General features: G+C 36.5%; 1 protein-coding gene across 8 annotated transcripts in view; it reads left to right on the forward strand.

The window, feature by feature from the left end:
• The window catches only part of LRP2 (LDL receptor related protein 2), a 127,949-nt gene that overhangs the window by 13,634 nt on the left and 99,644 nt on the right, over positions 1-14,671 (forward strand). For all 8 annotated transcript variants that reach the window (XM_026852697.1, XM_026852700.1, XM_026852699.1 and 5 more), the window contains exons 2-4: positions 5,639-5,746; positions 7,873-7,995; positions 10,452-10,568. In XM_026852697.1, coding sequence (XP_026708498.1) covers positions 5,639-5,746; positions 7,873-7,995; positions 10,452-10,568 — 348 coding nt within the window. The remainder of the gene's footprint in view (positions 1-5,638; positions 5,747-7,872; positions 7,996-10,451; positions 10,569-14,671) is intronic.

The raw sequence follows: 14,671 nt of genomic DNA on the forward strand, positions 1-14,671 counted from the left end.
AATTGGATGATAATTCAGTAATAGAAATCCTACACTTACCTATTAACATTGTAATAACTCTGTCTCTCTGGCACTGGAGCTCTTTGCTTCAGATTGTTCCCTGTCAACCTATCAATCTGTATCAGAGATCTTGCAGTCACGTGAAGTGGGTGCAGACTCACATTTGTACTGTCTTTTGTTGATATTGTCAGTTAAATTTATTTCTCTAATATAATCTGGTTTAGAGACGTGGGTACAAAAGATGTTCTTTGTTGCAAAGACTTGAAGACTGAAGAAAAATCTTGTAGTGCTTTCTGTAATACCTATAAATGGTCATGTGGTCTGTGTTTTTTTAATCTGAATAGATTGTATTAAATATAATGGAGTTTGCAGAGTGTAGAAAGGCTGAAAATTAAGTATTGTCTCAAGGTATATGAAATTTAGCATAATTTGATCAGACTCTTTATGTTTTAAAGAAGTCTTTGCTCATTTAACTATTATAATTGCTAGCAGAATACTACTTTTCAGTATCCACAGGGCATTTTACAATAATAAGCAAAGTTTTTTCCTGAACTATGGATTTTACTTTTTTCTTTATTAGTGTGGGTTAACAGAGATGGAATTTCCAGAGGTTCAGCTTACTCTCTCTGAGCATTTAAAAACCCCAGGATGTTTGACATGGAATTAAACTAAGCAAAAATCTGAAATCAGAGTATATGGAGGGTGATTCTCTAGGATTCTTCTACCTGCAAGGCCACTGGAGTGGGCTGCTCTGTTTGGGGGTGGAATGGGAACAAAGAGTGCCCTTTGTTGGAAGGCAGAAAGGGAAAAAAAGAGAGCTTGTCACTTTGCTTTTTGTAAAATTTATGTGGAAGAGGCCTATAATGTATAGTTCATTTGCACTTATTTGTCGAAAAACTGTAGATGTATTAAAGGTGGAACTATTGGTTGAAAAAATACTGCCTTGAAGAATGTTACTATTAAATGCAACAAATCTGTTCAGAAAGATGATTCCTGAAGTGTAAAGTAATTGCAGCAGTGTAAGTTTCATTTCTGAGTGGACAGTTTGAGAATGGTACAGTCTACCCTGGGCTTAATACATTCTTCATTACTTTAAATCTTTCATTCAAGCATAACTGTTAAAGAGGTGTTAGCAGTTCTCAATGGTATTGTGAGCATGAGGAAGAAAACGAATGAGGGGTTTTGGCCTATTCTGTATAGTCAGAATAGACAGTCACGGTGCCCTTAATCTGTGGATGACACAAGATTTCTAGTCAAAGTTAGAAGTATATGGGACCTTGAAGTTGAATGGGCAGGTAGAAGATGTATGAAAATAATTAGAAAAGACTAGAACTGTTCAGAGATGAACTGAAAGGAGTCTAAAGTAATACAAAAGGTGACAGAGTTAGGCAGTATTGGTTTCCATTATAAGCCAAACATATCGTTCTAGTTTTAATACAAAAGGATTGAATTTAAGGTTTAATTCTCAGCCTAAATATTTCTACAGAAATATATTGGAGTGAATGAAGCACAGAAGAGATTGAGAGGGTGTAATGAACTGCCTTCCTATTGAAGACTGTAGCTCTATAGGTTAAACCATTGTGCTGTGAAATGCCTGAAGCTATTAAGCTCTTTCTCTTCTGCAGGAGTTCCATATGACTTAATGTGACATTGAGTAACAACCATTAGTGGTGTGAGGGTTGACTGCCATCCTGTAGTGGCAATGGAGTTTGTCTTTGGCAGTGGTTTAGCTTAGGATACTTCATTCTTATGCATGCAACACTTGTTGGGCAAAACTTGTCTTGCAGAACATAAGGTAGTTGTATTGAATAGTGCTTGTATTGCATGATTTCCTTTGGTAAGAGATGCGATTATTTTTAATAAATTAAAAGCAAAAAAAAGTTATTTTCTTTGGTTAGCTTTTTGTTCAATCTTTGGTCTGACAAGATCACTATTATATTGCTTTATTCCAATGGAAAATAACTATCTGGCATAATCTTTGTACAAGTAGCTTACCCAGAGCCAGTAATATTAGCCTTCTTGTTTTTACCTGAGCAAAATTTAAATCTTAAACATCCACTCTCTAAGAGAATCCCAGACACAAAGAGCCATGGAAAGTCCAGTGACAAATTTAGCATAAAGCCCAGAGATAGTAAGTATACCAAGAAGTTTAGAAATAGTGCTTTGGGCTATATTTTTCCAGTGATACTTCTGATCTTTGGTTTGCATTTTTCAGTACTAGACTGGTTTATATTAAATATGATATAATATATTTTTTCCTTGGTGTTTTCCTGTATATTGAGCAGTTGAAACAGATCTTATCTTTCAAAATGATTTTTAGTAACACCCAGAGATTCTTCTTTGTGTATGTTCTGATGTGATTCATAAGATCTGCCATGCATTTTTTAGTCTGTATTTTAGTAGTGCTTTACTTACCATCAGAAGACTAAAACTGAATTATAGTAAAAGTAGAGCAACACCAAATATTGAAAAATTTCCGAATGTTGAACTTTCAAAGTCACTTAGATTCTTTTCTGCTTTAAGCATGACAATGAAGACTTAATTGTTTTACTGCTTGTTTTTAAACTTGGTGGTTATTTCCTCTAGGAATCCTTCTAACAGGATTCTCTTTGCCTGGAAGAGGTGTCTGGTTTTATCAGCATCTGTCAGAGTAAACCAGAATTTCTATGTAAATTATCTCATTAGTATTCATTTTTGGCAATGCCTGACTGATACATGAGCTGCCTTGCCATTAAAAAAAAAACAACAACCCACCCTTATTGAGAGCAAAACCTTCCATAAAATTACGAATGACTTCAGTGAATCGAGACTTCAAATAATGGCAATAAATAAGAAGATACCACTTGTGTTCTGACAGTCCCAGCCCCGTTGCTACAGGCTCACATTGCATAGTATATACCAATGCAGATAGTCCTTTTGGACTCCATATGCTTCCTTTGTGGAGTATTACTAGTCAGTGTGAGTAATGCCCGCAACATTTTTACTTAAATTAATACTGTTTAAAATGCAGAACTAAATTCATAGTAACTAAATCACAGTTCTTCAAATCTCGTAAGTTTCCAGCACTTGTTTTTATCAGAATATGTGCAGTTAAGTTTTGAGAAAATGGCTTCTGTAGTTGTCTATAGTAACAAACCTGGTTATTGCTGACATGGTTTTTTTTCTTTCATTCTGGGTATTTCTCCTGGGTATTCATAGCAGTAATTTTGTAATGTTGCATTTTTTCCCTGGTTACTTTCTTCTTTATCAAATTAGAATTTGTTTTGTTCACAGTTGAAACAAGCTTTTTACAACCTTGGTGAGAAGTTCCCTTGATACTGCAGATCACTTTTACTTCTTCCATATTACTTATTTTCAAAGATTGCCTTTTTAATGAATTAACATAATTATCTGCTATATCATTTTCTTTGTTCTAAAGATAATATAAAACAGTGATAAGTGAGCTATCAGCCTTTCATATTTTTTATAGGTGTTTCAGAGCTCTTTGCCTTCAGTTATAAGTAAGCATGGAGGATATAATTTGAAAAGCCTAATGCCATAATTAGATGAATTATAACAGGTCTGCTGAAGAATTGTATAAACGGATATTGATACAGCATGTATGTAGATGTGAGCAACTTAAACTAATTCTGCAAAGTATTAGAGTGTAGAACTGTGTGATTTGTAAGTTTTCTGTTAATGTTCAGTTACTGTTTCTCATACCATATGAAGGCTGCTATGTTTATAATGCTTTCTAAAATGTTTATCAGTGTTATCTCCTAATTTTTATCACTATAAGGGTATGTTTAACTATAGTAACAATACAAAATAGGCAAAATAAATTAGCAGTGTTGTACACAGTGCTTGAAAATTTTTTGGCTTATTATTTAGAAATAATATACAATTTTTTTCATATTGCTTGTTTATAAGCATCTGTTTCATTAGAAATTCTAATCATGTGGATACAGCTTTAATTCTGTATTGTACATTATTTTTAAATAAGTGTCTATGAATATTCCAGTGGTTTTGAATAGCAATAATATACTAAATACGTAAGAAGATTTAGTATTTGCTTTGCATAGTAATTCCAATTGATAAATGGTGGTTTATGTGTTGTGTTCATTAGAGCCTTAACTGCTAATCTCATATGGAAATGTTGCTTTGTAGGGCAAAATTCAGTGAGAGGGCCTGGGATTCCAGAGTGAACTTGTACATTCCTTCAGGGCATTTTTGCAAGGGAGGTTGTTGTGTTTTAAAGGTAGTTGATAAGAGACCTGCACCACCAACCCCAGACCTGCACCACCAACCACCATCATGCATTAGTCTATAGAAGGTATTTGGGTGAACATACTCCTGTACCACTCCGTACCACCATTTATCCAAGTGAAATTTTTGACCATTTGCAGGATACATTATAAATCAGGATGTCACTACCAGACAATCAGATTTGAACATTCCTTGCATAAAGTAGCTTGCCTATATCCCTTAGGAATACATCACTTAACTGTGTTTATGTGACAGTGTTGATATGCCTGATTTTACATGAAAGTTAGGGTAGCATGTTATTTATGTCATCATGAATTCAAAAAGTAGGTGGTTGCGCTTTATGTATACTTGAGGTTATCTTCTCTGAACAAATCACTCAGAATAATTGAAAGATGTAGTTTTATCATATGGCTATTAATTAAATCAGGAAACAGGATTTTTTTTCTTCAGAGTTGGGCTTTGCTACTACCTCATTTTTTTCAGTATTCCCTTCTCTGAGGTGCTGACAACAGATTAACATGAAACAGAGCTCTGTCGAACCTGATTATGTTATAGCTCATTGTTTTGGGGACCTATAAAACTGTTCACTCCCTTTTTATGAGGCTGTAGTCGCAACAAAAGGCCATAAACAGTGCATTTTCTCTTTCCTATGGGACTGGAGATTTCATTAGTCAATTCTAATAAAGGCCTGATCCAGCTGCATTTACACCTGGGAATGAATGCTTCTTTATCTTAATCCTCAGTAGGTCAAGGAGGAGGGTATGACAGCAGGATAGCTTTTGATCAGTCATAAATGTCTGAAAGCTTAATTTCTTTTAAAATTATTTGCTATTCAAATGTTGACTGAAAACATGCTTTCCTGTACTTCAGAGGAAAGATTTTAAATATTAGGCCACTATTAAAAAACAAAACTGAGGTCTTTCTATACTTTTAAGCAGTCACTGCTGAAACAAGTTTTCCACATCAGCTAAAGGGATGATGATGATGATTACTATTTTTATTTTATTATTTTAAATCCTTAGAGACTCTGGGGAAGACTAATGTTTAGCATGTTTAGCCCTTAGAAATAATGTGGAAAATGAGGCCCTACCTTTATTTAAGTTTATACTGCTTCTGAATTTAAGATTGATATATTAAAATTGTGGGAATTTTCCAGCACTTTATTTGGGAAATGTCCTGTAAGATATAGAGGTGGTTCTTTTCTTTTTTTGTTTAACTGGTTGTAGAGATCTTTTATATATATTCTTATTTATATTTTTGTATTATCGTAATGTTATTTTCTCTCATTTCCATGCTGTAATGTGATGGATAGATCACAGTTGTTTGATAGAGAAGCACTCTACTTTTTATGTACTGGTACTACTATCCTGCTTGTTACTCTGCTTTACCACAGGATGTGAGAGGGGGCAGTTCCGCTGTGGAAATGGTCGCTGTATTCCTGCAGATTGGAGGTGTGATGGGGCTAGAGACTGCTCAGATGATACAGATGAAGCTGGTTGTCGTAAGTGAAACAGCTTTTTTCTCATTTAAGAAATACTGAGATCCCAATGTGCTCAACTGTACCTGTGGTACAAAAATGAAATAGGAGAAAACTCTTACTTGTCTTGAGACAACTGTGGAATCTGCTTAAGAATCACATTTCTTGAGTCCCTTGGCTTTGGTAGTCAGAAAATCAAGTAGTGCTCAACTTGTAACATGACCTAGCCTTCTCTGAAAACTCTGAGTGTCCAGTCATGCCATTTCATGATGACATTTCATTTGATGGCTCGTGTTCTAAGGTAGATATAGAAATGTAATGTATTCTATTATTGCAGTAATACTGAGTATTGGATGTACACCACCAGCATCACTTGAGCTCCTAATCTTTCAAGCCCTAGACATCAACCTGTACCTACTGCACCTTAAGTAGAGTCTTGGTTAGTTGTCTAGAGTTGGTCATGTTCTCAGCGCCAGCAGCTCAGGGACAAGTTGCATTCAGATGGGCTGTAATACCCATGCGCAAAGATTCTCTCAAGCTGAATGTTAAAAAGTTGTGAAAATTAAGAAATTTATTCCACAATCTGTTTTCAGGAACTCACCCTCATTTTACCTTACTGGTTCTAGTGTTCTTCGAGGTCTTGCAGGCTGGTGCAGTTATCAGCCCGCTTACAGGTTATGCCAGTTTTTACCCTTGGCTGATGAGGAGTGAGAAAGACTAATTTATGTTGGTGGTTTTCACACTGGATTGTTTCTTTGCTGCTTGACCCATATAATAATTGGAGGTCATTCTCACAGCTTGGCAGTCTGATCTGTTGATTAGCACTTTAGTTAGCTCCAAAACCTAGTGCAGTTCTGGATGAAGAATGCCTTAAACAGGCAAGACGAAATGGTGTTGTCCTATAGCTTGCTATTTCAGCTCAGATCTGAACTGCAGCTGGAAAGAAGTAGTTGGGTTTTGAACAAGGAGTGGGTAAAATTCATGTTGACTTTGTGAAAGATTGAAAAAGCCCCCTGACACTTACTACAATCGTCATAGCTATAAGCATGAAGTTGAGTTGTTCTCATTTTCATACATGTGATGAATTAGGAAGATGAAGACTAAACTTTCAGTTTTTTTCAGTTAACTGTGCTTTTCAAAACGGTGTGTTAATGTGCTATAAGTAGTGGGGCACATAAGCATCTAGGAACATAGCTTTAAAACTGGCCGAAGGTTAAATTCATATTGCAAGATTATTCTTGGTTCTTAAAACAAGGATCGAAAAAAGTATGCATGAAGTGCAGTCTGTAGTATGTGATCAGTTTTATCCCTCTAATTAACTCTAATGTAATTTTGTACTTCTCAACTGTAAATCTACACAGTGATTTAATTTTCTCCCTTGATGCTTTGTTTACACTGGTAGATGCTCTTGCCTATCATCCCATGAACACAAAGTGTTTCTGGTTGACTTCGCAGTGCTGCAAAAACATGAATCTCAGAAAAAAATATGGTTAAGACCAGAGTCCTGTCTACTGGACTGTGCTGTGCTAGTTATTCTTCCAAGGAGTATTAACTAGGGATGGAGCAAGCTGTAACAGAGTTTCAAACATTTATTTTGATCTTTCTAATAACTCCCTGTTGTTTGGCTATTTGAAAAGCACAGAGTGGAGCTGGGACAAATGATTCAGGCCTGACCTTCACTTTTGCCTCACAGATTCACAGAGAAGAATCATGATCTTCTTTTGAAAGACCTTCTTCCTGCCAGGGTTAGAGCACCTGAGGTGGAGTGAGAGCAATTGAACAGAACCCTGTGAGACTAGGCAAGCTAGCATGACTCCATATATAAGTGAAAAAGAGGCTCTGCCAGAGGGCAGTTAAGAGCCTTAAGCTTTTGCTGTGACCTGTCCTCCAGGGGAGAATAAAATCTGAAGAGTCATATGCAGGAGTTCTCTAAACTAAATTTTGCCTTTGAGCATCCTTCTGCTGGTCTACTTTCCCCTCCCTTCTCCGTCCATTTCCTTTGGTTTGGCAAATGCTCCATATGTTCAGTGGAAGTTACAGTCAATCAACACTTGAAACTTAAGTCTTCTTTTCCCTTTTTTACTTGTTTTATTTGAAAGTGCTTTCCCAGATGTCTGTGAAATAACAATTGTTTTCATTGCTTACACTAGCACAACCTAGTTGTGAGGGAAATCAGTTTCAGTGTCAGACTGATGGCGAATGTATCCCACAGTCATGGGTTTGTGATGATGAGGAAGACTGTGAAGATGGCTCAGATGAGCATCAACAATGTCGTGAGTATTTAAGTTCTGATATAACACCAACTTTGTGAAATAATGTAATTCACATAGCCACATATTGAGAACATACAGAAACAAGCCTGCTTAAGTACAGCTTTTACCAGAAGAGTGTATCTAAAGTAGTTTCTAGAAATGATCTGAAAGCTGAAATAGATGAAAGTACAGAAAATATGTCCAAAAAGACATCTCCAGGTCTTGAAATTTGAAAATTACTGATGTTTCAGTTAATTAAAAAGAGAAAAAAGGAGAAAAATATATGGTGCATATTAGTTTTATAGTTGATACGAAATTTAGTAGTTCCAAAAATGGTGCAATATATATATTAGTCTGATGCTCAAACACTGTCTCAGTCACAGAAGCAGCTGCTTTATTCATTGCAAAACAAAATTCACACTTGCGTCTCAGGATTATATTAAATATATTATATATATTAAAGAAATATTTTTTTTCTAGAAAATTTTATGTATATAAAAAAGGAGGAATTATCCGTCAGCAGATTCTTGTACTATCTTCATTGATTTTATTTAATGTCATTATTATTTAAAATGACCAGAGTTGTTCTTTCTCATATTCATATAAGAGGAATACCAAAAGTCCGGGTATGGGATCAAAGTCTAGTCTTTCATTATCATTTGGACAGCTTAAATTTACCACATAATTCCTATTAGTATTTCACTTTAATATGCTAAACAGTGTATTAATCATGCTTGGATTGCTGTTTTAAACTAAAATGTTTAATGTTCTCTGTATATTTTAGAGCAAAGAAATAATTTAGCAGCCTAACTGCTGTAGCCATAGCTTCTTTCTTTTTTTCAGTATTGATGGCAAGATAAATACTGATGATAATAATAAAATACATTACTCTGATTGTCATATTTCATGAATAAGCAGTTTAAGGGCTACATACAGCTAAATATGTGCCGAACTGAGATGGTTATTACACCAAATTACATTCTCTGCATTATTGCATAGGATGGGAAGAACAAGTGTTGCAGTGTTCTGAAGAACTGATTTCTTGTTATTTCTAGTTTTAGAAGTGATGAGGATAAGATTTCTTTTCTTTCTGATTCTAAGTATAATTTTTGGATAACTTTTAAAACTGAACAGTTCTGGAACTACTTACTAACCCCCTTGATTCTGGAGAAGTTCACAGGTTTAAGTTTTGGAATGATTTTGCTCACAGCTTGGTTTGTACTTTTGTATCTTGTTACTTGTTCTGGCTGAGGATGGAAAAATTGGAATTAAGGTTAACTGCCTTCTTGCTCCTCTCTTCCTCTGAGAAAGCATCAGCACAACTGCTGGTTATGTTTTAACTAAGGAATCTGTAGATACAAAAAGCAAAATGAGCAACAGTTCTGAGCTGACTTTTGAACTGGTCACTGTAACGTTGTTCTCCATGTACTGGTTAATCATGAGTGTTAGTAACTATACAGTGGCATTATGCTGCTGTTTGTTTTTGAGCCATCTCCCAGCATTTGTCCTTATTCTCCTAAAGGGACATTTTATCTCTGTGCTTGGGAATCCTGGAGGAGATTTTTCTTCTTGTAATGTTAAAAATTTTTCCCGAGAAAATTGGCTGACAGCTCTTAAAGTCACACATGCAGAATTAAAATAAATTTGATTTACTTTACTGTCATGCTCTTGTTTTTTCTCATGACATTAGTATCCCAGTAGCTGATCTTACTTTGGGAACACTGCTGCCAGAAGAAGGAATAGAGAGCTCCTGTAAAGCAGCAGACCTGATGCCGGTGTACAGACTGGAATGGTGTTGAGATGTAGCATGAGTTTGAAAGAAACAAATGTGCAGGTGGCACAAGGGAGGAAAAGTTGGCAGTAATTTTGTCCTTTGGCTATATCTTCACAGATTCAATTAATTTGCATAAGAAGAACAGGGAGCTTTAGCTGTAGTGAAAACAAGTGGAATTGCAGAGTTTTATGTGGTTCCTTTTCACTGACACAGCTGTCATGAGAAGAGAGATAATAATTCTTGATCCTGTGTTAGCTATGAATGTCAGATATTCCTGGCTGTATTAGAAAGGAGTGCCTTATCTCCAGGTCTGCTGTGTTTACATTGTGGCATGATAGTTGACCAAATAACTTGGTTACTGACAGACTTTGGCCCAGTAAACAAAATAATAAAGAAAACTTTAAAATGGTGAGAACTGGTGATTTAATCTTTTAGGCAGAACAATTAAAGGAAGATAAGTTTTAACCCAGAGGTCAACCCCTTCAGTGGAGAGCAGCAGTGACCTTGCAGGCTAGAGAAGGCCTTATAGAGCTATGTTGTCTGCCATATGCTTGTCATGTGTCCTTTAATCTCATGGAGTACACAAAGATACAGGGGGAGAAATATTTGTGAGAAGGATGGAGTAGTTAAAGAGGAAAAATATTTTTCCACATAAAAAATCTTGTTTGATGGAAAAGACCGATTGAGTGTCTGTTTCTTGCAGCGGGAAGGACATGCTCAAGTCAGCAGTTCACGTGTTCAAATGGACAATGTATCCCGAGTGCGTACTGGTGTGATCGAGTAAAGGACTGCACTGATGGAACAGATGAAAGAGTCTGCCGTGAGTCTTAACTCCTAGCACTAGATCTGGTTTCATCTCCTCTCTCTGTGGTTTTTTAATAAATTTGTAAGATTAAAGGGCTTGTTGATGGACAGGATGACCACAATATGCTTCTTGTTACAAGAGTTTAATTTCAGATTCTTTTGTGTATTAGAGCTGATGTTCTCATACAGATCCATTATTGTAGAACTCAAATACAGACTGCTGCCATAGGATCTGGGCTTCTTGTTTGTCATTGTCTGAAATACAATTAATATTGCATTGGAAAAAAATCAACCACATTTAAATGGCTTAAAGCCTTGGGAGGCTCAGAGCTAACTTTGCCTAACTATTTTATATTCATTTTGCATACTCCTTATGAAATCAGTGGTAACTATAACCTGAAGAAAAGCAGAATTTGACCCCAAGTCACTTATTTGAGGGACTTTGACCCTTCCAAAAGCATTTGTATTCTAGACTGCAGTTTCCTGTAGAGATAAAGTGGCATTGGGTCATATTGTATTTAGATAAGCTGTTTATATTGTGCCAAAAAAACACAGATGGACAAGTAGGTTTTTTAGTCTAACTTCTCCAGTGTTGAGGCTGCCTGCCTGGCTTGTGACAGCCTCCCTAGGTCCTGGCCTAGGTTGAATACTGATGGAAGGACAGCTGGCCACAGAATAGATGCCACATTGTTCAGGTTTTTTTGCCAATAGCCAACACAACAGTGTGTAACAGCAATTCTGTTCATTGTTAGTATTAAGGAAAAGCTTTACACATGTTGTGAATGACTTCTAACATATGAGCTGCTATTCTAGCTGTTAGAACTTAGCGTAACTTTGGGAAAAAGAGATAACTGTAAACATTGCTTAGACCTAACCCTGGGGTGGGAGGTGGAGGAAGAGGCTGGGATGCTAAGGAATGGTTAGAGAAGCAAGAAATAAAATGTCGTTAATGGCTGCACATAGAGGAAAACAGGGCATATGCATATGCTGTGTAAAGGAAAACCAGTGTATTACATGGTCAGCCAACTGCTAGTGCATTTTATCCCTGTCTCATGTACACTCTGTAGAATGAAAGGTGATTTAGAACTATATGGTACTCTGGAATAAAAGGTTGCTGAAACAGCCAGCTTGGAACTTTTCCATGTGGTAGACCCACAGCCAATTCTGAAATCACCAACACAGGTGGCTGAAAGCCAAGATCCAGAGTACCTTGTATCATTGCTGGAAGAATATCTTCTGTAGCTTGATGTTTTTTCTCTTAAAAGTTTAGAGGAAGAAAAAAGAGATTGGTAACAATTTATCAAATCATGACACCTTAAAACAAAATCCTGAAAAAAATATATTTGTTTAAAAAATGCATTATCTATGAGTTAAAAAAGAGGAACTTGCTCAGGATCTCTGAGAAATCTGAGTAGTCATTGAATACAGTGTGAAATAGTCTGATGAAATGGTGTGATAGTTATAATGCAGTAAATCTGGCAGACTGGGAGCAGAGTCCTAAAGACAATACTCACAATTCTTTCTTCAGGCTAGAAGCTGCCATGATGTTTGAAAATAGAAGTGCACATTTTATTTCATGTTTAACATTCTCAACTAAGTAAATTAAAAAGGCAGTTTAGAAAGGGGCCTCTAAATACCTTAACAGTAGCGCTCTACTGCTGTGTGGGAAACCCAGTCATTGCTGCATCAGCCAGTAGGCCCCATAACTGCTGTGAAGGCAGCGTATTTAGCCCCAGGGAGAGGGACTGTCTCACATCATTCAACAACCTCTACTCTGATTTATTAGAATATGTGCTGACAGTCCCTCTAAGACAGAAGAATGACTGTGACTGGAACATTGAAAGTAGGAGTGTTGCACTAGTTTAAAGAAATGTAGTGGTGCTGAAGACAAGAGAATCAAGAATGTAATGACAAGACCCTTCCAGAAAGACAGGTTAATTTTATTGCCTCTGTCTTTGCAAAGCCTGGAACTTTAAACAGAAGCCATAAGATAAAATGAACAATTTGGTGATGTTATGATTAACTATACAGTAGGGATTAGTGTGTTAGATTTTACTGTTTTGAAGCAGATTCTAATACTTGCCTTGGATGTTAATTTTTCCCACTCTTTCATCCATTTTCTTTTACACACTATCTGATATTAACAAATATAAGAGGAATATCACTATTTTGGCCTTTTCCTTTGTAATTATTTTTCCTTTATTTAATCTACACTAAAAGGTTTCATAAAAAACCCCTAAACATCCATGAACAATGAAAGAAAAGAGCTATTTAGAATTGTTTCTGTTATTTCATGGCTCATAAAAAATGCAAACTTATCATGTCCGTTTACTTATGCCTTGCACTCACTGATCTGTCTGCAAGCAGATTTAGATTGTAAAGAAGATAAAGTTTTGTTGCTGAATAAGTTACATTAGTTAAGAAACTAGTCAAATGCAAAATGTCACCAATATGAAGTAACTCAGTAATTAAACATGTAAAAAAATAGAACAAACGAATCCAAAACCTTAGTCCATTTTACTGCTAATGGGATTAACAGCAAGGGAAAACTACCCATGCAGAGACTAAGATAAACATCAGAACAATGTTTCAGCTACAGGTCATGTAATTAGTGCACTGAAGCTGTTTTAATTTCCTAAAATTGTGGGGTTTTATTTTCTTTAAATATACATCAGATTGTTTTTCCAGTTTTTTTAAGTCAGCAGATAGCAAATACTTTAATTAATTTCAATTTAATTATTTATTCATTAAATTAATTTTAATTATTTTAATTAATGTAGTAATGTAGAATGAAATGGCAGACTATCTGAGGTAGCAAACACTTTTTGGGAGTAGGCAGCTGATACCAGTGTCATTTTTCTGTGTTACATGCTTTGTTTCTTTCAGTTAAAGGTAGAATTCTCTCCTGCCTCGGCTTCTTAGTTGAAAAATTAAAGACCCAGCCATGTCCATTTTGCTTTGCTGTGACTGACAAAGTAACTTTCCTAGATACAGCTCTGGCAGCTGAGCACTGCACTAAGGCCATGAGGGAGAAAGGGGAAGTATTTTAAAGATGTCTGTTTGAGGCTGATAGACTGAGTGCAGGCTCAGAAACTCTGGATTTTTGATTCTAATTTTGATGTTGAGTTGCTGCCATGGATCAACTGCCTAACCTGTGAATTCCTGACTCTTGTTTGCTACACTAAATAGCTGTTGTGGTCAGGAAGTGGGCAACCAGGTCTAGGATGAATTTGTGGAGATCAGGGTGAAAGTGAACAAAGATCAAGAACTGAAGTGATTGTAAGCGATGTATTCCAAGAAGGAAGAAAATGACCATGGTTAGAGGCTTGATGTTGGACAATTCACATGTAACAGCTGTAGGACAAGGCAGAAGTTCAGGCTGAAGGAAATATCTCCACCAGGGAGAGTTTGGGACAACGAAGAAGCAAAGCTGGAACAAGGTAAGGAAGGCAGCCAAAGACTAGAGTGGCAGGAATCAAAATCAGGAATTAAGGCCGGGAGTAAGGGTCTGGTCAGTTTGCCAGTTCTCAGAGCATCTCAGCTGTGAACACTGTCTGATATCCTGTAGCTCATAGGACTGTTGGGTTTGGGGTAAGTCCTCGTCCTGGTGTCTCTGATAGACTATGAGCTGTCTGGGCAATGATTTGCCCACTGTGAGATGGTGACTCATGGCAGTTTATTTTGTAAAATGTTTTGAAATGTTGCTGCAATAAAAGAATGACACTTGGAAGTAGGAAACAATCCCTTTTTTTCCTTTCTCCTCCTTGTAACATGGGTTAGCGTTACAGAAGGTTGCAATTCCTGACTGTGTGACAGGAATCAGTGTCTGCTGAATCAAGTACCGGTTGCAACTGTTTCCTGTTACTGGTTTTGTATGGATGTCTCTCCAGCTTGTAGAATAAAAGTGTTAAGCAGAGAGCAAAATGTAGGTTTAGCAATTCCTGTGACATAGCTCTCAAGCATCTTCCACGTGTGTACATTGAAACATGCCATTTAAATGCGTTTGCAACTGTTGCCCCAAAATAGTTTGTCGGTTACAAGGAGACAAATGACATCTGTCATTTGTGCTGGCTTTTGCCAGTTGTTTATATTTTGCAACCCAAGTGCTGGCATATCATG

Source organism: Athene cunicularia, assembly GCF_003259725.1.
Source record: "Athene cunicularia isolate RWA chromosome 7 unlocalized genomic scaffold, athCun1 chr7_part1, whole genome shotgun sequence".
In the NCBI taxonomy this organism is placed as follows: Eukaryota; Metazoa; Chordata; class Aves; order Strigiformes; family Strigidae; genus Athene; species Athene cunicularia.